Below are 27,371 nucleotides of genomic sequence, written 5' to 3'. Positions count from 1 at the left end.
ATTCCCGGTATGTGTTGAATTTCCACATCTCATGACACTTTCTTGAACACAACAAATATTTCGTAACTTTTTTTTTACCATTTATATAGTGTTTGAGATAGAATCCGGGGAATAATTTATGTAGATACTATGTATGTGAGTTCATCCATGGCTTTGTAGGTCGAAGCATGTGACCAACCACGAAATCAGAGTACATATACAAATTTCTTAACAATAAATTAGTTCTAATTGTGCAGACCCATTGATCTACTATATAATAACATTTGCCAATGACACACATGAAAGACATGAAGGAAGCACTCCTCAAGATGGAAAAAATCAGGGCAATTCAAAAACAACTCAGTGGATTTCTTCCGGACGAGGTAGTAAATCCAGCGGGAGAGTTGATGGATCAAATCTACATCACCGTAAGGACTCGGGTTTAGAATAGTTGATCCGAAATGTGGAACTTGGAAAGTTGATGGAATGTAATATTATTCATATATGTGTACGCACAATATGTCTATATATAATATTATCTCAAATGTAATATTATAGATAAATACAACTTTATATATATTAGCGTATTAGAACTAGTATACATAAAGGAAATAAATACAAAATACTAATATAGAATAAGAAACAGAAAAGAAAATGAGAAAAAATAAAGTAAAACCAACCGGTACTAGATTGGCTGCCACGTCGCGTACTTTAATATCCAACTAGCAATACCGGTTGTGCAAGGGTTACAACCGGAACTGATGGGATTTCCCTAACAGTGGTGTCTCCACCTGACCACCTCCCGTTGCCCACTCATAATGCATTGCACGCAACGCAACCTCACCGGTGCAGAGTGAACTCACGGAAAAAGGAAAGGATCGAAAGAAGGAGAGGATCATGCCCAGGTTCCCACCCCCAACCAGTGCTTACGGCTCACCTAGACTACCAGTCTACCAAGCAACGGTAGCATACGAGAAAAAAATGGAAATCGGCCACAAGGTCCACGCCTCCACGGCGTCGACAGTGCAAGCATATCGCAGATACCACAGTAAACAGTACAAGAGTGTCGACATGATGGCACGCGCCAGCCGAAGTGGCCCCGGCGCCAATCCCCTCCCCTCCCGTCCGTCCGCGTCGCACCCCGTCCCCGACCGGGCCATCCAACGGACCAGACGCGCCTGGCCGCCAGCCCTCCGGTTCGGGCGGTCACAGATCCCCCGCGCGTGGGCCCCGCCGCGACGCCAACAACAGCGGGACGGGAGAGAGCCGGGCCGCGCAACGAGCGGCGTTCCGTCGACCCGTCCCCACTGACGCATGGGTCCCACCCGGACGTCGCTGTGGCGTCAAGATTCCCCCAACCGGACCAACCAACCTTCCCCGACTGCACCCGCAGCCAACAACCGCACACCAGTGTGGGCTGGCCCACCCGTCAGCGAGCGTGCGCAGAGTCGTGCGGGGTCGCCCAGCGCCGCCCACCTACCAGCGCGGACGCGAGGACCAATTCCATTCGCTCCGCCACGGCGCGTGCTCCGGCCCCCGAGTCCCCCCCGCTCACCCTCCCCGCCTCCGCGGAATCGAGGGATTCCCAAATCACCGGAGGTGATCGTGCCGTGCACGCGCGCGGGGGGTTAGGGCTTGTCTGCCCCCGGAAATGGACGCCGCTGACTCCGGCGGGGGCGGCGCGGCGGATGCCGGCGAGCCCATCTGGGACTGGGGCAACCTCCTTGACTTCGTCGTCGACGGTGACGACTCGTTGGTCCTCCCGTGGGACGACGACGCCGCCGGAATAGGAGCAGCCGACCCCACCGAGGCGGCCGCGCCACCGCTCCCCGCACCTATGCCGCAGCCGGTGGAGGTGGAAGCGGAGCCGGAACCGGAACCGGAGGCGGAGGCGGGGCCGGTGCTTCCACCGCCCCCTCTTCGGGTGCAGGGGATCGGGCGCCGCGTGAGAAAGCGGGACCCGCGGCTGGTGTGCCCGAACTACCTCGCGGGGATGGTGCCGTGCGCGTGCCCCGAGGTGGACGAGATGGTCGCCGCCGCGGAGGTGGAGGACGTGGCGGCGGAGTTCCTGGCCGGCGCGCGGAAGAAGACTAAGACCGCGGCCCGACGGGGCAAGGCGGGAGCCGCGGGTGTCGGTGGAGTCGCTGGAGGAACTGCCCGTGCGGCGGCGATGGAGATGAAGTGCCAGGTGCCTGGGTGTGAGGCGGATATACGTGAGCTCAAGGGGTACCACCGCCGGCACCGGGTGTGTCTGCGTTGCGCGCACGCTTCTGCTGTCATCCTCGATGGCGTCCAAAAGCGCTACTGCCAGCAGTGCGGCAAGTAAGCCCCAGTTTCTCCACTACTAGCTTTGGGTACCAACTCGTAGGAATCAGACAGATAATCATGCTCGAAGTCGTTCCGTTTCATATCGGTATTGAAGTTCTAACGTTTTTGATTGTTAGATCTTTATCCATACACGATATTTGGATGGTTCACAAAAGTTAAGTTTTGCCGTTTTTTAGAGGGCTTCGTCAAGAGGGATATATCCTGTTGTGGTTGATTTCTAGAACATCACTTTATTTATCAAGGAGCTTGTACTGTTGTTAGCTTTTAAGACAACAGATGCGACAGAATATATATATTCAGCACTCATATGGTTAACGATGATAAATTATTTATGGTGCAAAAAACTACCACACCACACGTCATTAGAACCCGGAACTGAGAACTGAGATCATTGTAGAATGATGTGCTAGTTCAGGTTGGAATGACAAGGTTTAATTGAAAGCACTAGTGATCATAGTTTTTTGAGATGCCAATTGTTGATTGTTTCATTGTTTTGTGAGATATAGACATCATGTCCGAAACTATCTAGAACTCGCACAAGTATCTACTAAGTCCTGTTTCCAACCAGAATGAATAAGTTTCTGTACATGTCCACATGTCTGATGAACAATTAAGCAAATATTGTTCATTGTAATGAAAATCATTGTTATTTTGTAAAACAAAGGTGCATTCTGGTGTTTTTTTTTTGTGTGTATATGGTGTTGACACATGGATGTTGGGCCACTTATCAAACAGGCTGTAAATGCATAAATTGCATTTGGATTGACTTCTGTGGAGTGCTATGTATGTTTGTCCCTATGATGTGTGTTGGGATTCTAGCACAACTGAGATCTAGTCAGGGAAAAAGATGCCAGATAGAGTGTACGGGTTGCGGTAACGGTAGGGAGAGTAGAGGGCTCGTGAATATTACAGCCATTAGTTTCATGGCACACCCCCATGAACCATGGGATCTGATTCGCTGTAATCTGCTGATCTCTTGCTGTTATACTCTCCTGTTGGTCAGGGGTTAGCGAACCCAGAGTGAGCAAAGAAAAAAAGAAACCAAGGGAGAAGGGGTAACAACTGGTGGCTGGCTTCATTGCCATTGCTATGCCTGGCACTTTCGCCAATGCAAGAAGTGAAGTGGCACACGGTGTGGGGTTGCAGAGTGAGGCAGCGGTGCATCTATGTGGCCACTGGAGGTGGTATGACTGTAGGTTAAAGTTGGAGTGGTTGGATGAGGCTTTTCTGAGCTTGTTGGGCTGGGTTTACAAGATGCTCTTGGCCTATCTTTTCCTTTTTTTATTTATCTAACTTCCTTTGTGTGATATGTCTTAGGTATGTTTTTTGTTTCTATATGCCAATCTAATGCTTTTAGTCTATTACGACATATGATTCCAAGCATAAGCCCATTCGGACTTAATTGCATGAAATAAGATGCATGGTTATTGAATAACCGTACTGCACATCAGTCATAGACATAATTAAGAGGGTGGCATGTATGCTCCATTAGGTGGGGTAAATTTTAACAGGGCAAAAAATGACAAAAGAGGAGGTAAAATGGTGCCTTGCAGTTGTTTATGGACTGTGTATTTGTACAACTATGAGGATTGCAAGACGGACATATTTGGAATTGGACAAGTATTAATGTATCGAGAACCATAATTACCGAGTTTGCGAGACCCATAGCAGATTCGCAAGCTGAAAAGGTATATCCTCTAGGAGGCCTTACTTTCATGATGTGGCATGCTCCAAATGGCAAATCAGGTAACTCTTTGGATAAGTGGGCTGTTGGGATGCAAAATAGCTGTGCAGGGGGAGAGGAAACCCACCAATAGGTCATAACTGATTCACTCGTTCACATACCAAAGAGGTATACCCTCTTGCGAACCTTACTTTCATGGAGTGCATGCTGAAAACCACAAATCAGGTAACTGTTTAGAAACATGAGTTTTGGAAAGGTGAAATGGGAGCGGAAGTGCAGACGTGCTGATAGCACGGTGGTAGAGCGCCCAGGTGCGGCGCTCCCTGCCGGGGTTCGAGCCCTGGCGCTGTATGTTGTGTGCCCACCTCCCTGGACCATAACAGCGTGGATGAGTCTGCAGCCGCCAATGAAGGGAGTGCGCGTGAGGTTCCTGCCTGCTTTCCAGGGTTCGGTGGGCCCCTATCTTAAGTCAAAGTCAAGGGAGGACGTCTCTCCCCCTTGACCAAGTTTTTAAAATGGGAACTGAAGCAATACAGGTGCCAGTTTGTTTCTTCCTTAGATTGGTGCCCCTATATTTTTAGAGAGGATCCTCTTTACCTCTTAACATATTGGAATCCATACTTAAAATAGAGTCTGGATATCCAACATTCCAAACTTTTCAGAAACAGTTTCAACCATAAGGAGCATATTTCTTAACAAAATAAATTCGCTCTGACAATGCTGCTTCTCCTGTGTGTGGGCTAGCGTCCAGTGCTACTACACCTTATCAATCTCTGCAAAGCTTGTTTTGAGGATTTGATGCTTTCAGATCAATTTGCATAGTGACTCTTAAACTGTGATCTTGATAAACTTGTCATGGCTATAGTTTGAATTGCGGCGTACTGAAATAAAGTTTTTTTTTCCTATCCTTCTTGGAAATGTATTTCCATTTCAGGTTCCATGTTTTACTAGATTTCGATGAAGATAAAAGGAGTTGCAGAAGAAAGTTGGAGCGCCACAACAAAAGAAGACGAAGAAAACCTGATTCTAAAGGATTGCTTGATAAAGAAATAGATGAACAATTGGATCTGTCAGCAGATGTTAGCGCCGATGGTGAACTTAGAGAAGGTACAGATACCATTCAACTTTCTCAATTTTGCCAGGGTGAAAAACTTATTTTCATCCATTTACTAGCTTAGCATGACTATTATCATTGGTTTAGCTATTCATGTTATTTAAGGCGTCACCTAGGTAACAAGGTGCTCCCAGAGCTCAAAACGTTGGTGTTTTCTTACTGAAATCATTGAGAATGAGGCACAAGAGAGTTTCACATGCCAAAGAGAGGATGAGCGGGAGGGAATGAGCAGGGCCAAGCAGCCTCCTCTAGCTAGCATCTCTGCCTGCCCCGGCGCCAATGGTTGGTGCAGGATTTCCTCCAGTTGTGCAAAGAGGTGACTGTGGCGGTCGATCTGGAAGGAGGTGGCAGCAGTGGTTGATTGGGTAGGGGAATAGACATGCCTCCCATAGTGTCGGCGGTGAAGGGAGATGGAGGAGGAAGCATTGTGTGAGGCGGTGAGGGAGATGTAGGTGTTGGTGTTTGAGGAGTTGATGTGACTAGGGCTTTCCTTTGAGGGCAATGTGTTGTGTTGGCTGTTGAGGGGTGTATTTTGGCTAGGTTTTTGCGGGGCTCCATAATTTTAGCAAGGGTTATGGGCTGGGTAGTTTAGTATGGCCCAGTCTTTCATCTATATCCTATATCGTTTTATTTCTTGTATTTTTTTCCTTGAACACACATGTTTTATTTTTAGAGTTATTGTATTATATAAGAATAGATAATAATATTATGGCGTCCCCTTGCCTTAAGAGCTTAGACGATTGGATGGGGGTGAGTTGCCACATCTCACCTTACCGCTTTAGGAACATTGCAACTATTAGGGGGTGTTTGGATCTTTAGTCGGACTAAAATTCATGTCACATCGAATATTCGGAGGCTAATTAGGAGGACTAAACATGAGCTAATTATAAAACTAATTACACAGATGGAGGCTAATTCACGAGATGAATCTATTAAGCATAATTAATCCATCATTAGCACATGTTTACTGTAGCATCACATTGTCAAATCATGGACTAATTTGGCTTAATAGATTCGTCTCGCAAATTAGTCTCCATGTGTGCAATTGGTTTTGTAATTAGTCTATGTTTAATACTCCTAATTAGTATCTAAACATTCGATGTGACAGGAATTTTAGGAGTGACTAAAGAAACAAATTAGTCTATGTTTTGTAATTAGTCCTGAAGGATCAAGTTACAAACATTCCAATATTTGTTTATGTGATTAGTGATTACACAGGGACATTCAGAGAACATACATACCTGTTTACCTACCAATAGGGTCACTGACACATTTCCCCTTTTTAAATAGGTTGCTACATATTCTCTATTTGAAGTATAACAATAACACTTTTACTAATCTTTCAAAGATATTACTTTGCAAGGATATGATCAGCATAGTTTACATCTCCAGTGAAAATGGTTTCACTGTTTAGATGATACTTTATTGAACGGGATCCCCAAGTATTTGTGGAACATAGATTTTATTAAGTCCAGTCTAACTCAGTAGTGTGATAATTTGGATTGATTTATGGTCATATCTGAGTAAAGAACAAATCAGCCTATTCTGAATGAAGTTTGTGTTTTCCAGTGTAAGACATCATTGTTAACTTATTTGTTTAATACAGAGAACATGGAAGGCACAACCAGTGAGATGCTTGAGACTGTTCTTAGCAACAAGGTTTTGGACAGAGGAACACCTGCAGGATCTGAAGATGTGCTCAGTTCACCAACCTGTACACAACCCAGTTTACAAACTGAACAAAGTAAAAGTGTAGTGACTTTTGCAGCTTCTGTTGAAGCCTGCGTTGGTGCAAAGCAGGAAAATGCAAAACTTACCACCAATTCTCCAATACATGACACCAAGAGTGCCTACTCATCCTCGGTAGGTCCTTTCTTTTGTTCTGATGAAGCTGTTTATTTATATTAGTATGTATGATTCTGCAGTTTCAATATGTTTAGTTTGATGGAACTCTTCGTTCTTTCCACTCTAATGGTTGTAGTAATGTTATATCGTCCATTCTAGTGTCCAACAGGACGCATCTCATTCAAGTTGTATGACTGGAATCCTGCTGAATTTCCTCGACGCTTGCGGCACCAGGTATACAGTCGTGCCGTAAGTTCTTTTAACATAGAAATATATTGTTCTGAAGGGATGTTATATGTGAATATGCAGATATTTGAGTGGTTGGCTAGCATGCCTGTTGAATTGGAGGGTTACATTCGCCCTGGTTGCACTATTTTAACTGTATTTGTTGCAATGCCGCAGCATATGTGGGACAAGGTATGCTTCTTATTACACAACATGATTAGTTTCAAGCCAAATGAAGAGATGCTGAACAGTTTTTCAGTATTTTCTTTTACCATGTATTTGTTATGAACTAAGGAACTGAGAAGGCTCAGTTTGTGGAAAGTGCGAGTGTTCGCTCCTCCCAACTAGGTTCGAGTCCTCTTTGACTTGAATTTAGGTGTTTATTTCTTATTAAAAAGCCACCTAATTCCTCCTAGGCTGGTCGAGTTATGAACTGGTAGCTGTAATTCTATAACATTGGTTCCAGTCCAGATAGATGTTCCCCCTACTGCATTTCAACCGTCATCTCCTGCCACTTCCAAGTACGAATTTGTGTATATTTTGATTGACAACTTGAAAGTGTCATACACCAGTGTCGATTAATTTTCTTGAATTATTTTTATGTTCCTCAGTCTATACTACGTGCAGTTTTAATGTTATTTAGAACCTGTGAATTGGAGTGTTTCAAAAAAGCATGTCTTGGTTTATGTACAAGCAAAAAAATTGCTGTCATGGCATCTAGCCTACTTAAGCAAAGAAATCTTTTGCTGCCACACCTTTCAGCTTGCATTTCTTGCTTTCGTGAGGTAGGTTAGCCTCTCCTTGCATTGTAAAGTGAGCTCAGAGAGGGATCTAAACACACCTATAGCTTAAGTTGATTTTGTGGTGGCATGGTAGACAATTGGTAACGGAATGGTGATAAAATTTATCAAGAAAAATCAAAAGTATGCATGTAGTGTTCTTGCCACAAGATATTGATGGCCCTAAGCCCATGAGAAGCCCATGAGAAGGATAGACAAAAACTTAACCTACTGCATGTAGGTGAAAATTAAATCCTGGTATTCATTTTATTGCTTATCTATTTGGTGGTTAGAGCAATTAATAGAGAACAATATGAACGAAAGTGACTTCGTTCTTTACTAGATAGTGAATTATACAATGAAGAACTCAAATTTAATAATTCAAGAGTTTTATTAATGAAAAATGACTTAATCTCTATTCACTTTTTAACTTTGTATCCAAAATACTCAATGAAAGATTTTGGTATTTTCTCATTTGTTTTAATTTGCTTAAACTAACAGCCCTTGACAGTAGGGGCAGGTGGTGGCTTTGTTTGCTCAGATTAGGGTCAACCATGCAATGTAAAAAAAAACATAGGCAAATTGCTGATTAGGTAACTCAGTAGGGTCATAGGAGTGATTGACCCCCCAAAAGGTCATGGTTTAATGAAGAAAACTAGTCTTGATTCTTTATATACCGGGGCTGTAGAGGTGGAGGCGGTGAGCTGAAGTTCTGAATATAATATTGTTTTCCTTTTATGTTTCCTTTAAAAACCAAGCACCTGTCTATCATAGTCTTTAAACCATGCACAAGGATTTCCCAGATTTTTCAACAATTGATGTGCATAATTGTACATGACCCCTCATCTAGATGATTTACAGTTTTTATTTTCGTTTTCCTTTTTGCGGTTGTATTGCCAACAATTTATGATAGCATTCTAACAAGAAAAGCCATGGTATTGCTAATAATTTTCTGCATTTTTTTGTCAGTTATCAGACGATGCAGCAAATCTTCTCAGAAACTTGGTAAATTCCCCTAACAGTCTTCTGTTGGGTAAAGGGGCCTTCTTCATTCATGTCAATAACATGATATTTCAAGTACTGAAAGGTGTGTGTGACATAACTTGTTTTTCCTCGACATGATAATTTATGCTAGTAACTATATTGATTCGACGTGGTACATAAACTACTTCGTCGCAACATATGAATATTTATTGCCTTAGCTCATTCACAGGCTCGGGGGTATCATTAGAAGTTCTGCTTTCAATTGTACCTATGAAAATTAACATTCTTTGCATATCATCTGTGCTAACACCTGCCGAGGAACCTGTAGTCAGCTTAAATGAATGATTATTTAGTACTCACTGAAAAACCTTTCCCATCTGATAGAATGATTATTTATCTCTCATAACTGGATAAACCATTAGCTGTTCAACTGTTGGAGACGAGACTCCTTGGGACCTTTACTGAAATGCATATTATTGTTCTGGTAAAAGTTATCATGTCATGTTGAACCATTTCTTAATGGAATCCTTTCTTAATTGATAAGGGAACCTGTACCGTTTAATTCGGTAGCTCATTGCACTTGTCATGAGATAAGTACCTGACTAATAATCGGTATTTGTAATGGTTGTACTCAAGATGGAGCAACATTGATGGGCACCAGGTTAGATGTACAATCCCCAAGGATCGATTATGTTTATCCAACATGGTTTGAAGCTGGGAAACCTGTTGAGCTGATCCTTTGTGGAAGTTCCCTTGACCAGCCAAAATTCAGGTACAAAGTCCCCCCTCTGTTGATCCTTAGGAAACAATAAGCCATTGACCTGTTTAACTGTTGACTCATGTGAATTTGCTTGGCTGTTGGACAAGAGCTTTTTTATTCTGAAAACTCTACAGGTCTATTTGTCACTACCAAGTTATGTGAGTTGGAATTCGGCCATTAATTTTTATGGGAATAAATTTTCTTGCATTAATTTCATTTGACCAATCTAAATACCTTGTTGGCCCAAATGATCTCTTTCTCATTAACCACACATAGCAAAGTAGTTTTGGGGTACATATATAGAGATAGACAGTGGTAGGTAGCAGGGGCATTTTAGGGAATAAGTTCCTACTACATAGATAAATAGATAGGGTGCACATGCACCACCAACCACACCCAACACACACATGACTTATGCTATCAATCTCCCCTTAAGTCTTGCATATCTTGAGCGGCAGCTGGACCATCCCGATCCTAGAGCAAAGTTCCTGGAACTTGATCCTTCCAAGGGACTTGGTTAGGAAATCGGCGAGCTGGTCCTTGGTGTTGATGTAGTTGGCCTTCACACTACCTTCCTCCAGGTAGCCCCTGATGAAGTGGTACTTCACCCTGATGTGCTTGCTTCGCTCGTGGAAGCCAGGGTTCTTCGCCAGAGCTAGAGCGGACTTGCTGTCCACCCTGAGCTCCACTACTTCAGCGTCCTTGCTAAGGAGATCACCGAGCAGCCGAGCGAGCCAGAGAGTCTGAGTCGAAGCGGAAGAAGCGGCGATGTACTCGGCCTCACAGCTGGACAGGGCCACCACCTGCTGCTTGACCGACTGCCAGCTGACGAGGCACTTGCCGAGGAAGAAGAGCATCCCGCTCATGCTCTTGCTGGTGTCGATGTCGCCGGCGTGGTTGCTGTCACTGTAGCCGATGAAGTGTGCCGCCCCGGGACACCTCGGGTAGTGGAGGCCATAGTCAAGAGTCCCCGCGACGTAGCGGAGGATCCTCTTGACGGCTTGCTGGTGCTCCATCATCGGTCGCAGCATGAACCAATTGACGTAGCCGACAGAGAATGCCAAGTCCGGACGCATGTGGGCGAGGTAGCGAAGGCTCCCCACAAGATGCCGGTACTGCGTAGCATCCACCTAAGCCGTGCTGTCATGGCTCAGCTTCAGCCTCTCCTCCATCGGAGTGAGAGTTGGGTTGCAATCGGTGAGCCCACCCAGCTCAACGACGCGCTTGGCGTAGGCGGTCTGTCGGAGTGTGATGCTAGAGTCATGAGAGAGGCTCCAGGTCGCTCATCTGGAAGGCGGCCTTCATCTCCTCCTTGAATGCCTCCACCTCCTCGTCCTTGGTGCCCGTGATCACCAAGTTGTCGACGTAGACGCCTACCAACAGGGCATTGCCTCCGTTGCCCCGCCGATAGATGCCCGCCTCGTGCGGGCTTTGCTCAAAGCCCATAGTCTTGAGCGTGGAATCCAACTTGGAATTCCAAGCTCGTGGTGCCTGCCGCAAGCCGTAGAGGGCCTTGCGCAGGTCCAGCACCTTGTCCTCCTTGCCAGGGATGACGAATCCTGGCGGCTGGTGGACGTACACCTTCAAGTCGCCGTTGAGGAACGCCGACTTGACGTCCATGTGGTGGACGCGCCAGCCCTCCTAGGCTGCCAGCACGAGGAGGAGACGGATGGACTCCATCTGTAACAGGAGCGAAGGCATCGTCGAAATCGACCCCCTCCTGCTGCATGAACCCGCGTACCACCAAGCGAGCCTTGTGCTTGACGATAGCACCGTTTTCATCCTTCTTCAGCTTGTACACCCACTTAAGGGTGATCGCGCGGTGACCGGGAGGAAGATTAGCCAGCTCCCAAGTTCGATTCTTCTCAACAGCTTCCATCTCCAGCTTCATCGCGGCGTGCCATGCTGCGTGTCCCTCAGCCTCAGCGAAGGAGCGAGGCTCGCCGTCGTCGTACGCGAGGTGCAGCTCCGCCTCCAAATCGTGAGGCACCAGTCCCGGCAGCGGCTGGTCACCTAGGATGTCCTCCACGGTGCGGTACCGCAGAGGCTCGTCGTCGTGGTACGTGTCGACGCAGTCATCTTCGTGGGAGAGTAGAGTGACAAACTCCACCGAGCGGGGCTCATCGTAAGCCGGTGTTACCAAAGCCGTGCTCGGAGAAGTAACCACTGGAGCAAGGGAGTGTGGCGTGACCGGCTGTGGTGGTGGTAGTGGAGAGCTCGTCACAGCTGGAGTAGTACTTGTCGGGGTAGTACTCGCCGGGGTAGTACTCGCCGGAGTCGGTGGAGGACTCGCCGGCGTCGGTGAAGAGCTCGCTGGAGTCAGTGGAGACCCAGGCACTGGGGTAGGCTCGCTCGGTGAAAAAGAGCTGCCCACTCCCCCAGCTCCCTCGAAGCGGACGTAGTCGACAATAAAGTCGCTGTACGTCAGAGTCGAACTGTCATCCACCATCTTGCCCCACGCCCAACCTCGCCCTTCATCGAACACAACGTCACACGTCGTGCGCACACACTGTCTCCGGGTCAAGGATGCGGTGGGCCTTCACTCCCTCTACATAGCCGATGAACACCCCTAGGGTGCTCCTGTCGTCGAGCTTGCCGACGTGGCTCAGCTCCATGGCGTACGCAAGGCAGCCGAAGATGCGGAGGTGGCCGACTGCCGGCTTGTGCCCATGCCAAGCCTCGTATGGCGTCATACCATCACAAGCGCCTTGGTGGGCGAGCGGTTGAGGATCTGGATGGCTATCAGCACCGCCTCTCCCCAGAAGATGACTGGCATCCCTCTCTGCTTGAGGAGGGCTCGGGCCATGGCCTCCACCGTTTGGTTGCGCTGCTCGATGACGCCGTTCTGTTGCGGGGTGTACGGCGCAGAGCATTGGCGCTGAATCCCCTCGTCGGCGCAGTACGACGCGTACTCAGCCGCCGTGAACTCGTCGCCATTGTCGGTTCGCGGCACTCGAAACTTGCGGCCGCACTCGTTCTCCGCAGCAGCTTGGATGTGCTTGATGGCGTCCGTAGCTGCTCCCTTGGTGTCGGAAAGGACCACCCACATGTATCGGGAGACGTCGTTGACGAGTAGTAGGAAGTAGCGCCACCCTCCTAGTGTAGCTGGCGTCACTAGCCCGCAGAGGTCGCCGTGCACGAGCTCGAGCCGCTCCTTGGCTCGGAAGCTTGCCTGGCAAGGGAAGGGGCGTCGCTTCTGCTTCGTCACGACGCAGGTGTCGCAGAGCTGCTCCACGTGGTCAGCGCACGGCATGCCCCGCACCATCTCCTTGGTGCTGAGCCGCTTTAGGGCCTCGAAGTGGAGGTGCCCAAAGCATTCGTGCCACCGCCAAGCCTCATCGTCGCGTTGAGCAGCAAGGCAGAGGAGCTGCGCCACCTCGGCGTAGAGGACGTAGAGGCGGTTGCTCCCCCTCTCCACCTTGGTGAGGAGGCGCTGTCGTCAATCCCAGATCCGGAGCACTGCGTCGTCGATCTCCATGCGCGAGTCACTCTCATCCAGCTGCCCAAGGCAACTTGACGGAGCCACGAACGTCGACGTTCAGGTTGGAGTACTCCCGACGCCCGGTCATGTGGTGCGTGGCACGCACCACTGTCGAGGAACCAGCCGCCGATCTTTTCGTCGCTGGTGTCGCCGCCGAGGAAGACGTGTGCGCGCGGCTTGTCGAGGTGGAGGGGAGCCGTCGTGGCTGATGCCGCTGGAAGTAGCTCGATGCTCCCGTGAGCCAAGAACAGAGTTGGCTCCTCCGTCGTAGCCTGCGCAACGTGGGCCTGGCCGCGCCTCGGCTGGCGGCACTCCCTGGCCTAGTGGCCAGTCCTGCCTGTGGCATGTGTCGTCTCATGTCGACTTGCGCTCGCCGGCGGCGCCGCCCTCGGCGCCTCCACGCGCCTTGGGTGCCATGCGCCGCTTGTGATCGAGCCACTTCTCCTCAGTGAGGTGGAGCTTGCCACCGATGGTGATAGGTCTGCCAGACGTCAGCTCCTCGCGGTCGTCGACCGCCTTGTGCCACCCCGTCAGCTCCTCGATCGACAACGCTGAGAGGTCGAGCAGCGTCTCAATGGAGATGGCGAGCTACGAGTACTTCTTCGGGACAACGCGCAGGAACTTCGTAATGGCTTTCTCCTTGTTGATCTTGTCGTCGTCGTACTGCTCCAGCCACTGCATCAGGCTGGAGAGGTGGAGGGCGAAGTTGTCGACGTCCTCGCCCGGCTTGAAAGCCAGATGATCCCACTCTTGCCGAAGCTTCTGCAGAGTGGACTTGCGAGCGCAGTCGCTGCCGACTCGGGCCGCAGCTATAGCGTCCCAAGCGGCCTTGGCGGTCTCCTTCCCCGAGAGGTTGGCCGCCATCTCCATCGGGACCGCAGCGAGTAGAGCCTCGAGTGCTCGCCGGTTCTCGTGGCTGTCGACGTCGCCATACTGGACCGCGTCCCACATCTCCTGCACCTAGAGCTTTACCTTCATCACCGAGGACCACTCCATGTAGTTGGTCTTCGTCAACATCGACCACTGCGTGTTGCCGATGGACTCCCGGATGATGGTCTTCACGACCTTCGGGAGTCGGTGCCCGGAGCCGAGGTCGGAGTCGGAGTTGAACTTGGGCGTTCGCGCCTCGACGCGGGTCGTGGCCCCACCAATCCACGTCCGCGTCCCACTGCCTTGCCTCGTCGTGCGGCTCGGGACAGTCGCCCTGCGCCTCAGCTCCTCGTCGCGCCGCGCCATCGCGTACGTCGCCTCTGCCTCCTCGCGTAGCCGGTCAACCTCCAAACGCCTGTGCCTGCTCCGTGGCGAGGTGGGCTGCCTCGACTGCGCGCACCCCCGCGGTCTCCATGGCCGCCACGCGCACTGCCCGAGCTGTAGCCGCCTCCCGCAACTCGGTGTCGCGCAACGTCGCCGCGTGCCGCCGGTCCTCTCGCCTCGTGGCCTCCTCCCGCCGCTCCTCCTCGCGCGCCGCAGCCGCACGTCGTGCCTGGCGCCGCTCCGCCGTTGCCTCCTCAGCAGCCATGCGCCGCCTCCTCACGCCGCTCCTCCTCCTTAGCCGCCGCCCTGTGGCGCCGCGCACTCGAAGTAATCGAGTTGCTGAAGGAGACCCGCAAGGAGATCCTGGAGTGACCCGCGCCGCCGCCCGCCGCCTTGAGCCGGCCATGGGGAAGTGATCGAAGGAGAGGGAGCCGCTGCGTCGGGGTAGTGGGGAAGGAGCCGCCGCCCGCGCCGCTCGAGGTGAGGGACCCCGCGCCGCTCTGGTCATGCCGCCGAAATCCGCCGTCGCGCCGCCCGATCCGGGCCTTGGGAGGGGAGAGGGAGGTTGCCGCCGGCTGGATCTAGTCGGGGAGCGCGCGCCGCTGCTGGCTGGTGGGCCTGGCGGCTAGGGTTTCGGGTGAGGGGCTGGCTGAGCACAAGAGAGAGAGAGAGAGAGAGGAGAGGGTTGTTAGGGAAAGAATTAGGCTCTAGATACCAATTGTTGGCCCAAATGATCTGTTTCTGATTAACCACACGTAGCAAAGTAGTTTCGGGGTACATATATAGAGATAGACAAGGGTAGGTAGCAGGGGCATTTTAGGGAATAAGTTCCTACTACATAGATAGATAGGGTGCACATGTACCACCAACCACACCCAACACACACAGACTTATGCTATCATACCTAAAAAAAATGTGCCAAAGGTTACATGTTTCATAATATCTCAAGCTTTCCTTGGTGACTAGAATAAATCTATGGTTCAATGATATAGAGTACTATCAGCATGTTTGAATCTAATTTGATCAAGGTATGAGGCTATAATTTAACATGCAACTGGTTCTATATGTTTGAATCTGCTGCCTGAACCATGAACAAATGTCAGGCATGCTGCATGTTGCATAATTGCGGATTTGCAGTAGTACTTTGGATAGCTAAGGGGGAGGCAAATTTGATCAGAAGCACCCTGCAGCTTTGTAACTTACAGTAGGAGAAATTTCTTACATGCCACTCAGTGCTGCGCAGTCCCCAATCTGCTACCAAAATAAATCCCACTTCATTACCAACTAAAACTGTTCCCTTTCATGTCATTTCTGTCCACCGGGTTTTGTTGTCCTGTCTATTAGGTTGCAAAAACAAAAATACCATTTCAGTAAACTTGTTTATTGATCAACTTTTGCAAGAACCAGTCTCGGGCTTCAGTCTGTTCGCATCAACTTGGAGAAACACCTAAATGAACGTGAAACTAAATAACAGCAATGCACAATTTGTTTCATTTGGTCATATTTCATGCATAAAATTTCTAGAAATTAGTGATTTCTGCATGCAATAGCACCGATAACCAGTAATAGTTGCTGCTTGTTCTCCCCATGAAGTTCAACCCAAATTTTATAGCAAATGAATGATGGAGATTTAGCAAAGCAAATGTTACTGTGAGATTCTGAAGCATAATGTTACCAAATTTATTCCAAATACCAGCATTAGTCCAGTCTCTTTTCCTCGAAATTCATATATATAATTATCCATGAAGTTGGAATATCGTTTATATTTTCTTGGCTTCTACGCAGCAAATACACTCCTTATGTTGGAATCTGGCTTTACATAATACTACTTACTACATCTGAGGCTGCTTTCTGTATTGGATGTGGTTACACCTAGTCTAGATGTAGCAAAAAGGAGTTTGTTTTTTAATAAATAGTGCAGTTATACTTTATCCACAGTAAGTGCTTATTGGTGAATTTATTTCCCAGATCCAACTATGAAATTTGTGCAAAATTGTTACTCCAGGATATGTTCACAAGTCTGCATGAAGTGAATTGATCCGTGATCATTTTCCCCGTATAGAACCTATTTGTAAGCTGGCAGCTATCTATGCCTGATTTATGGTTGTTAGGAGTTTATTGAATTTGTGTTCTCATGGTAGGTCACTTCTGTCATTTGATGGGGACTATTTGAAGCATGATTGCTACCGTTTAAAGTCTCTTGATACCTTCAATTGCATTGACAATGGTGATCTTATTGTTGATTCTCAACATGAAATTTTCCGAATAAACATCACTCAGTCAAGACCAGACATTCATGGACCTGCATTTGTGGAAGTAAGTATTATCTCCTTTGACAATATTGATCAGATTTCCATCACTGAACTTCAGTGCATCCTAGTTTACATTATATGTATGTGAGTTCTGTTACGATCGCTTACCTGGACTCATAGTCCGGCCATGGGTTATCTGGTCGTTTGAAAGCTTGGCAGGCTGTAATATAATATACTGGGTGTGTGTTGTGGTGCATTTAGGGAGGGGTCCTTTTTTAATCTCTCCTTTGCAATTTCTCTTCTTAATGAAATGGCATGCAGCTCTCCTGCGTTCGAGAAAAAAATGAGTGTTGTTAAATGTTTTCCTACATCCAATGCTTTAGGTCAAGTTTCAAGTCAGGCTTGCTTATAGCATTGTTTTATGTGTTTAGTAATTCATGTGTAATAAGGTGTTTTCTCTACTTGTACATTTGGCTTGAAATGTGCCTTATGATTGATGCAAATAAATCGTTTACTGCAAAGGCATTGAAACATAATAGTGAAGTTAGAATTTATTTGGCATTTTTAACTCGTGCCTAGGAGATTTATCTTTTTCACTAGGAAGTGTTCTGGATTCTGGTTAACCTGATTACTCTAAATATTAAGCACGCGCAATCTCAGAGGTGGTTATTTTATCTACCAATTTTAATTGATTGGAATCTAGCTGAGTAACTTGTGATCGAAGGAGGAATATGAGGCGATAACACAATAAGAAATATAAGTGAATAATGTGGATTAATACTTACCATAAATTCCCCCTTTTGAAATGAATAATATGTAAACATATCAGTCTTATCAGATTAGTTAGGGCAGTCTTAAAAAGATATGTGATTTGTATTTTCTGGAACAATTTCAGGAAAGATGGTGAACTCTTTTTGTAATCTCGTTGTATGATTTACTGTGGCATTATCCGGTGGCTTGATAGGACCTCTACTGGAGGTTTATAACTGAAATCCCATTAGTTGAACAACACTTTGCAATACATAATTTGAAGAGAACCTAACAACAAAGTTCACTCTAGGCATTTCATTGGAAAATTTTGTTTATGACTTGCATGATCCTTATCCTGTCCATGCATTCGAACTATCAGTGTAGGATACGAGAATAATTCGTTCTGTTGCTAACTCTCTAGTGCAAGAGGCAACAAGCCAATTCTTTGTCATTGTTTTATTGTAGTAATTGAATATTGTTACAAGAACAACAATTACCGTTTATCTGGCTACCTGATGATGTTCCACTTGTTGTGGGTTTAACAATTTTATTGCTATATATGATTGCTGAACTTTTGATGTTTTGGTCATATTGATTCCCTTCTCTTTTGCAGGTCGAAAACATGTTTGGATTATCAAATTTTGTTCCTATCCTTTTTGGTAGCAAACAGCTGTGTTCTGAGCTAGAGAGGATACAGGATGCTCTTTCTGGTTCTTCTGACAGTAGCTTATTTGGAGAGTTACCCGGTGCTCCTTGTGATCCTTGTGAGCGTCGGAAACTTCAAATGGCTGCAATGTCTGGATTCCTTACAGACATTGGATGGCTTATCAGGAAGCCTGCTCCTGACGAATTTAAAAATGTACTGAGTTCAACGAATATTCAGAGATGGGTATGCATACTGAAGTTCTTGATAAGGAATGATTTTATGAATGTTCTGGAAATAATTGTGAAGTCAATGGACAACATCATGGGTTCTGAGGTTCTTTCAAACTTGGAAAAGGGGAGGTTGGAAGATCATGTAACAGCATTTCTTGGATATGTAAGCCATGCTCGAAACATTATTGATTGTAGAGCTAACAATGACAAGGAAACGCAGCTTGAAACAAGATTGATTAGCATTGATTCTCCAAATCAGCGAAGCTTAGGCACTTCTGTGCCACTTGCTAATGAAGTAAGTGCTAATATGTTGCAAAGAATTTCTGTGTTAGTTAAACTTTAAAATAGACTGATGCTTCGGTTTCGGTACATCTTCTCTTCTTGACATATATTAACGGATAACTAGAAATTGTCAACAATAAAACATTTCTATATCCCAGTTCAGTGTCATAACTCAGGGCTGAGCTACTTTCAAACTAAGATTTTACCAGAATGGTCTCCAGCTCGGTATCAGCATTCCCAAGTCAACCAAGTGTCTATCAGCACCAGCTATTAATTAATTTGTTCAGGTTGTGAAGGGAAATATGATCATGATTCATGAATTAGTGTTATGATAGTGTTTAACCAGTAGTGCCTTTCCATACACTTAACCAGTTAATTTCCTGATATAATTAGATAAAAATGCCGTTATGCCCTTTCGCATTTTTGTCACCATATGGATAATGAATCGAGGTTTTATTTACTATTCAAAAGTTAATGTTGTTAATCAGTTTGTGCTTCATATGGTAGGCTTCGTAAGGTTACACTCCGCCATGAACAGAATTCATATGGTAGGCTGTGCATGATGCATTCGTTTGTTGTGTGTGTAACCTTAATATGTGTCATCATCTTAGTTCAACTTATTGAACAAATGATGAACTATAGCTGGCCTCCCTAGATTTCTAGAACTATTGCAGTTAGATTTGTTGGGAAGAAGATAGAGTTGGGACGGGAACAAAACATCACCACCTTTCCTTGCCTAGCTTTTGCTGGGTAAGGCCAGGCAATCCTTGCCTATCCAGCTTGTACAGGCAATGGAACCAAACAGCCCCAGATCCTGTTAGGTTTTTTTTTCTGAACTGGAAAGAACTTCCATTAACCCATGGTTCTAGACTAATCATCAGGAACCAAACCCTGAAAAAAAAAAATCAGCGCAATCAGATTTTATTAGGTTGTCGAGTGGTCCTATGAGTTGCATGGCAGGAGACTATTTTTGTTTCGTGGAAGTGTTGATATGACAAACCAAAGAATGATGCTGCATTTATCCATTTATTGTTTTGAACTGCTGCTTTCTTTATATTCATGATGCAAACTAATTTATGTTTGGAACTCTTTGCAGAATGCTGGTGCTGGTGGTGATAACAATATGCACTCGGCTAATGCAGCTTATGAGGAAGAAAATGTCCCACTTGTGACTAGAGATGTCTCACACAGGTACTGCTGCCAGCCTGATATGAATGCTAGGTGGCTTAACCCCTCGCTAGTTGTTAAGTATCCTGGTGGTGCCACGAGAATGCGACTTGGCATGACTCTGGTAATTGCCACTGTGTTGTGTTTCACAGCTTGCCTTGTTCTTTTCCACCCCCATGGAGTAGGAGTGCTTGCATCTCCAGTAAAGAGGTACTTGTCCAGTGACTCCACATCATAGTCGATGTTAGATCAGATCTTTATTTCCCCCTGTCGCTTTCCTCTGTATCATATGCGCATTGTTGAGGCATAGCCTGTGCATCTGGTTTTGGAAGAGGGCCAACATACAGGTGCTCTTTCCCGACTGTGCAAACTTGCATCTTTTCCCTTTTTTTTGTCAGACTGTAAGGAGATGTGCCAGAAGTTCTGACCTGCTAGTGTATGGGAATGTAAACTGCTATAGTGGTGCGTCAGTTAATAGAAAATAGCTTTTGCTGCAAAGAGTGGGTCTCAGTTGTTGGCATACAATCTCACAGCAGTGGGTTTCATTTGACAATTCGGAGTAGACAAACTGGACATCACTCCCTTACGCAGTGGAAGGGCTCTATTTTGTTTCACGAGGCAGATGTCATGGGGAACACCAAGGAGTATGTTGTGTCTCTGATTGAGAACAAATGTAGCGCCCGAACCCGGAAAATGAAAATCAGTTCAGCCTCCTTTCGAGAAAGTCTATCCTCAAATTCCACAACTCGTCGCAGAAGGCAGAACATGCAGGACAGAGCGGTACTGCGAAACTTTGATCGCAACAATGTACCATGGGCCCTTGATGAACTGAATGTTCCACAGACGAACTGTTTACTGCCACACAGTTTCTTTTAAGAAGATGGGCAATAATCAATATGCATCTTCAAATTGAAATAGGAGCTCCTTACAGCTCCACTCAAACCGTACATAATTCAGTCATTTCATCCGTGAAAATTGTTTGGCCGTGTCCAGCAGCTGCTTTACGGGTCCAAGTAAAGGCCTCAGAACTTCAGATGATCTCTGGAAGCCGTTACCATCGTAGTGCAAGTTTTGCATGATCACTGATTTCACTGTGACCTACTTCAGTGTGACCTATTTTGAGGTGAATGTGCAATGCAAACGTGAAACATATGGGGTTCGAATCATCCGCTGAGAAAAAATGTATTCACCAACAAAGAAAAATAGTGAGATGCTCTAATCATTATAGGAGCGCTCTCATGTGTCAGTCCACGAAAGTAGGGCAATGCTATTTGGCAGACGTTTGAGGGGGAGGTCTCTAACTGTCAGCCCCACGCTTTCTTTTTCGATTTTTTTTTCAACTTGCTGTTTTTGAAAATTTATAAACTTATAGACATGACTTTCACGTATAACCTTCTTAGGATACCTTTCTAGCATAAACTTTTCATAAGAATGTTCGGGTCATCAATCTTCCTATAGGTCCACATGTTATGCACTGGCTTGGGAAAGAAAAAAAAAGGTAAAATTTGTTTGTCATATCATGCTCAGAACTCACATGTAGCTCTTCTTGAGTCAGAGAAGTTCCGCACACAACTTTTATGCATAATTTTTTCACACAACATCTCATAGCGCAATTTCACATAAGGATTTTACCGATAGAGCTTATTCATAAATGACAACTATTATGTACAACTTCTCCGGACAATTTCTCAATATAACTCGATTTTTAGCATAATTTTTACAATAATATTGTTAGGATAACTTCTTGGGACAATTTATTTTTTAAACCTGTTTAGGCAACTTATACACATAAGTTTTCCGTTGTTCAACCTCTCCGATAAACTTATTTCAAAATATATTTTAGGACAACTTGTTCAACTAAGTTTTGTAAAAAGAAGACTTATTTTGAACAAACACGGTCAACTATTTTTTTTACCAAAAAATCTTTTCAAAGAAGATTAAAATATATAATCTAGAAAAAAATATTTATAACTTTTCCTAAAAACTTCATTTAAAGGAAAAGAAAGAGAAAATGTATGGCTGTTCGCGTAGCTTTTAATCAAAGACAACCTACGCACGAGGCTGCGGATGAATCAAGAGCATTTCGAGCTCTCCGAGCGGGCGAGGAAGGGCAGATCCTGAATAAATACTCAAAAGGGACAGAGAAGTACTCGATCAGTGTTCATGCAGACACGACAGACAACACGAACTGTAAGCATTGAGCGGTTGCCTAAATGATTGAAAGCTGACGAGAGATCTCTATCATCGAAAGCTTTACAACAAAAAAAATCACAAGTGACGGGAAAAAAAAGAAGAAGTGTTTGATGACATTGATATAAACCACCGATGATAATATCTGTACTATTTCATCTTCCGAAAAAAAATTATATCTGTATTTCCAGCTGCCTGCCAGGAGACTTCAGACCAAACAAAGATCCAATCCTGATAATTGCCAAAGAATGTAAATAATAATTCATGAACCACTTCTTTTCACCGAACCCTGCTGGTTACAATGTTACACCATCCACGCAACACTCAATATCTACAAATCACTTTTTAAACATATCTGTGAACCTATCATAACCACAGTCAGGTAATGAGTAACTGCAGCCGTTGATCAATTCGTTCCATGGAGAATCAATACTGGAAGGCAAATCCAAAAGCTTCCTTGCATTGGAGTATAAGGTCAGTGAAGCCGAAGCGTTCACTAGGCGGTCAGAGGGCCAAGGAAGGATGCAAGTTCCCAGCCACCAGCCTCCATGAGCCCCTCTTCCAAGAACAGGAGAGATCGCGATGCTCGTCAAATCAGCAATGTAATTTACAGTTCTGAAAACACTGTGGTTCCTCCTTTGTTCCTCTCTACAACCTATAAATACTTCGGTTTGGGATTAATCTGCTATTGACTCGTTTCATTTGGTACAGTAGGCAGGCTCTTCCTAAATGCGTGCTTCCTGCAGCGCTGGAAAATTCCATCGTACAGCAAATCGAACTGCACTCCAGCTCTTTCCCGATTCACAATGAATAGAATGTGGTCAGCTTCAATAATCTTGTAATACCTGCATACATCAATAGAACAGTTATGTCTCCATTGGTGAAGCAAGATAACCACATGAAACCACTTCAAAACCTGACAGCTGACAGATTGAATTTAGCGGACTTCTAAAGCATATTGTCAAGAGAACAAATGCATACAGTAGGGTGAGGAATTCAATCGGTGATCATGAGTGCCAAAATCCTAGAACTACTTTGAAGCAAGAAAGATACCTATTCCTACCAAGCAACTTAAAAGTTGAAGCAAAACTCTGAAACGTAGTATACTAACCATATCCCAGGTTGCAAAGGATGGCAGTCAGAATCGTCCACTACAAAACGGTGTGGATGCTCTATAGGAATGCGTGGGTAAGTCATAGAGATCGTGTTCAAAGCCCCATCATTGTCTTCCCAATCTTCATCCCTGCATAGTGTCATCAACAATATTAAAGATATGCTAAATCGCACGCAGGTTCCCTTGAAGAGATGTATTTCGTCTTCGAGCAGAGGACTCACCTGTATCCTTTGTAGGGCAGAGGAGCATTCTGAGGGTGCCGCCACATACACATCTGAAGGACTCTGAGAAAGAGCATGGGATGGACTCCAAGAACACTTGAAGGCACTGTAATTCCAAATAGCTTTCTTGTTTTCTTTGTAGCATAACTGAAGTAGAATGTATTGGGAAATGTCCTCAGACTAGAGTTAAGCTTTATAGATCCCTGGATTGTGAGGTCAGGTAAAATCCAATCTCCGCTGGCAAATGGGCCAGTGCGCCCCAGCAGCAGATCAATTAAACCTGAAAACCCTACTTTCCTCCGTGACATCTCATAGTGGTCAAAACCAAAATTGTAATAATTCTTCAGCCAAGGAATGTCCAGCCAGTCGTAGACAATAACTCCAAGCCGGCAGAGCTGAAGAAGACAGATAGATCTCATAAACCTCCCATCTTCAACCCTGAAAGAAACAGAAAAGTTAAAAAAAGGTAAGGAGCCAGACAACAAGATGAAGTACATTGATCTTTTAATCTGTATATATAGTCTCAGCGATACTTACAGCATGCCGTCATAGTAAGTTCTCGTTGTCCCATTAAGTGCGCCAGACAAGGAAGTAAGGCTTAGAATCCAGTCTTCAGAAGTATCATGACCTGGGAAAGCCTGACATTGGTATCACAGTATGTGTTAGAATTATATATCCACAAAGCACTCTAAAGTTCACATGTTTCGTAACACTAGAGCATGCCAGCAAACTGCCGGCTCAACGTGCAGCAAGCAAGATCAACATGCCACATGCGTAAAGGTCATAAAGGGTCATGCAATCAAGCACAGAAGCTCAATTTGGTGGCAAAAGTGCACTTCAAAATCAGAGTACAAAAATAGAAAGGTAAACTTAGAACGGATTTTGTTATTACTAAAAACAGATTCTTGGACCATTCCTACAAAAGCGCTTTTAACAGAGGCCCAAGTTAACTAAAACTGACGCAAAGTCATCCTAAATATGGTGCACTAATCATGTACTCCAAATCACAAGAACCATCCCTCTGAAAGCACATGATAGGCATGACTAATTCTACCACCATCAACAAACAGCAATCACTTGTGAGTGAAACTGAAAATCTCTAGTGTGTACCTTGTCGGCTAGCATCTGATGCAGCACCCTCACAACCTGCGCGCCGGCCGAGTGCCCAACAAAGTGCACCGGGTTCTGGTCATCCCACACAGGATAGTGCCCTGCGTCCAATTAGAAGTTAGAACAGTAATTTCAGAAGTATGAGCCCAAAAGAAACTCCTGTTTACTTAAAAAAAAAGAAACTCCTGAAAGGTCATAGCAAATGTATTCTGTTGCTGAAAATCTCTACCTGTGTGATAGATTCTCCCGAACCTCGTGTGGCCGCAAGCCTTGCTGTGGTCCTCGCCGTAGTCCACCTGCCCGCCCTTGAGGTAGTAGAACAGCTCGCACGCCCTGCGGCGCCAAGAACAATCGAATCACTTTAAGCAACATAATTTAGTAATAAGATGATTAAAAAAGGTAAAGCTGCTGGGAACGACTACCAAACAGGAATATTTGGCAGGTTTTGTATTATGATGATGATCGAGGAAGTAGTACGCTGCTGCTTTATTTTTGTCTGACCCACCCACCTGTCATGGATGCTGGTGAGCGACCCCAAATCCGGCACGAGCACGCGGTCGTCCTTCTTCTCGGCGCCGGCAAAGTAGGAGAGCCCCCCGAGCCTCTGCGCGCGGAAGCAAGCAAAGATGGGGAAAACGCGTAAGCAAGCTGCTGCCGCCGCGGCATTTCACCGAACACACACCGCCCCGCCCGGAAGCGCGGAGGAAGAAAAACGGGACAGAGTTTTGGTACCGTACCCCCTTGCCGAAGCCGAAGATGCCGTGGACGAGGACGATGGGCGGCGGCGAGCCGTCGAGCACGACGGGCCCGGCGCCCCTGCGCTCGTCGCGCTCCCCGGCCGCGGCGACGTCGACGAGCGCCCCCTCGCCCGCGCCCGCGGAGGGTGGCGGCCGGCGCAGCAGGAGGCACCCGGATGCCGCGGCCGCCTGCGAGATGTCGGCGGCCACGGCCGTGCTGAAGACGTAGAAGCCGAAGATGAGGTGCACCGCCGCGCTGACCCCGAGCTCCATCAGGCTCAGGATGAACCGCGCCATCTTCCCTCGTCGGTCGCACCAACGGCCTCCTCAGCCCGACCGAGCGGCCGCGGCGGCCTGGCCTACAAACGCCGACAACAACGGCGGCGTGCCGTTGGTCGTCGTCGGTCGTCGCCCGCTGGCTCACCCCCGCCTCCCTCCCTCTCCTGCTATTCCTCTCCTTGGCGTCCCCCCCCCCCAAGAAGAGGAATAGGAGGAGGAGACGAGCGGACCAACGAACCGAACCGGTCGCGCCCCCCTCCGGGTTGGGCCGCCGCCGCCGCGTCTGCGCTGCGCCCTTTTCTCCGAGCGGGTCTCTCGCTCCCCCGCCCTGCGGTTTCGTTCGCAGCGGCCCGGTGCCGCGCCGCGCTGTCCGCCCTGGACTCGCCAAAAAGTTTGGTTGGGGGCACGGTCTCTCTCTGTCCCTGGCCCCAATCATACGGCTTCCCATTTATAACCGGCGGGCGCGGGGGCCTCGGCGTCGGCGTCGTGGCGCGCGGTGGTGGTTTGGTTTCGGGGACGGACCCCGATCGGAGTCGGAGACCGCGCGGGGCTGTGCCCGGCTGGGCGGGTATGGGCGGGGGGCGCAACAGGGTGCGTGCGGTTGGTTGTTGGCGTCTCGGTTTCTGTGTGGGCGGCCTGGCTCTGGCAGGGCGCTGGCTGGCGGGCGTGGTGCTGCCTTGGCAATGGCAGTGGCCCCTGGCCCGTGGCAGGCGTGTTATCTTCGCCAGCTTGGCAGTGGCATTGGCCATTGGCAGTGTCAGGCGGGTTTGGGGTGGGGTCGGGTCGTCAGTTGTGGCGGGGCAACGGAGGCACGACGCACGGGTGGGTCGGGCACCGCGCGTTTGGGGGATTCGGTAGGGGAGGTTTCCCGTGGCCGGTAATCCTGTGGCCTGGCCTGTGTCTTGCTAGGTGCTTTCTTTTTCTTTACCTTCCGGAAGTTTCTATGAGGCTGTAGCCTTTGTGACTTTTGCGTCGACCGTCCTGGTCGTGGTGCGCTAGCTAGAAGGTATGGAACGTCGCTACTTTGGTTTGCCGTCTTCGCCACCACGCCGTGCCTGACTGACTGGCTGAGTAGTGAGTGCCCGGTGGGGCAAATAAAAAAAAAAAGACTAGTCCTCCCATGGAAATCACATGCTGACGACTTTACGAACCGCTAGGCTATTACCGGCATTTGACATTCTTTTTTCGCTTCTCGAATTAGACCAAGCACCCGACTCCAGATTCCACACACTTTCATCACGTTATGAATCCCTTGACGGAGGAGTATGTTGCGATAATTGATGGGCCCAATGTCTTCTAGAAACGTCGGAATCACTGGCCGGGCCCAGGATCTGCCTTGTCAATGGACCCCCACGCTATCCGGATGGGAAGAGTGTCCCCCACACTTGGCTTGGCAAGGAGTGCGTCCCGATCTTCTAAAATACACATTTAAATCTCCAAACTTAATAATCGGTCCACAACTTAATAATCGTTCACAGTTCATGTGAGCCAAATGTACACAAACCCGGTTAAACTCCATACGTGGCACGCTGAGTGTGCATTGACGTGGACCTGACATGTGGAACTCACATGTCAAGCCACATATCTTCTCCCTCTCTCCCGTCTGGATGTGCATCTCCCGCTGGGCGTTGGCAGGGAGGCGCTGGAGCTCGGCCCCAAGCGTCGGCGGACAGGGCGGCGCTCAGCTCGGGCCCCAGCGGCGGCGGACGGGGAGGGGAGGCGCTCAGCTCGGCCCCCGGCAGCGGCGGAAGGGGCGCTCGAGCTCCGGCCCCCGGCAACGGCGGATGGGGGGTCCGCATCGTCGCCGGCGCCTGCCGCCGGCTCGCCGCTCCGCCCCTTCGGCCGCCCATCCGAGGCCGCACATTGGATTTACCTGTGCAGCCATCGGTGGAGGAAAAGGAGCTCCTAGGCTCAGGTCGACCCCTACAGTCCTTGAGCTCGCGGCGAATGGGTGGGGTAG

General features: G+C 47.5%; 2 protein-coding genes across 3 annotated transcripts; one reads left to right on the top strand and one right to left on the bottom strand.

Moving 5' to 3' along the window:
• The first annotated feature begins 1,472 nt into the window (after nucleotides 1–1,472).
• On the top strand, nucleotides 1,473–20,963 carry LOC101754298 (squamosa promoter-binding-like protein 9). 2 transcript variants are annotated; one of them, XM_022824783.1, is made up of 11 exons: nucleotides 1,473–2,301; nucleotides 4,926–5,098; nucleotides 6,712–6,968; nucleotides 7,110–7,184; nucleotides 7,260–7,367; nucleotides 8,924–9,041; nucleotides 9,575–9,710; nucleotides 16,575–16,749; nucleotides 18,049–18,606; nucleotides 19,690–19,784; nucleotides 19,913–20,963. In XM_022824783.1, the coding sequence occupies exons 1-11, from the start codon at nucleotides 1,631–1,633 to the stop codon at nucleotides 19,983–19,985; spliced, it is 2,439 nt and encodes an 812-aa protein (XP_022680518.1). In that variant the 5' UTR covers nucleotides 1,473–1,630; the 3' UTR covers nucleotides 19,986–20,963. The 2 variants fall into 2 exon arrangements, with proteins under 2 accessions (XP_022680518.1, XP_004962114.1); XM_004962057.3 differs by having other exon boundaries at nucleotides 1,475–2,301; nucleotides 19,690–20,926.
• Nucleotides 20,964–22,086: 1,123 nt separating this feature from the next.
• LOC101753899 (lipase) lies at nucleotides 22,087–25,830 on the bottom strand. Its single transcript, XM_004962056.3, has 8 exons — nucleotides 25,133–25,830; nucleotides 24,905–24,999; nucleotides 24,625–24,728; nucleotides 24,396–24,496; nucleotides 23,823–23,923; nucleotides 23,286–23,723; nucleotides 23,062–23,193; nucleotides 22,087–22,795 (listed from the first exon to the last, which is right to left on the bottom strand). Exons 1-8 carry the CDS (start codon nucleotides 25,427–25,429, stop codon nucleotides 22,636–22,638), a joined length of 1,428 nt encoding a protein of 475 aa, XP_004962113.1. The 5' UTR covers nucleotides 25,430–25,830; the 3' UTR covers nucleotides 22,087–22,635.
• Nucleotides 25,831–27,371: the final 1,541 nt, after the last annotated feature.

Source organism: Setaria italica, chromosome III, assembly GCF_000263155.2.
Source record: "Setaria italica strain Yugu1 chromosome III, Setaria_italica_v2.0, whole genome shotgun sequence".
NCBI classification, from domain to species: domain Eukaryota; kingdom Viridiplantae; phylum Streptophyta; class Magnoliopsida; order Poales; family Poaceae; genus Setaria; species Setaria italica.
Note: the sequence above shows the minus strand (reverse complement) of the source record. Positions and strands in the feature narration are given on the sequence as shown.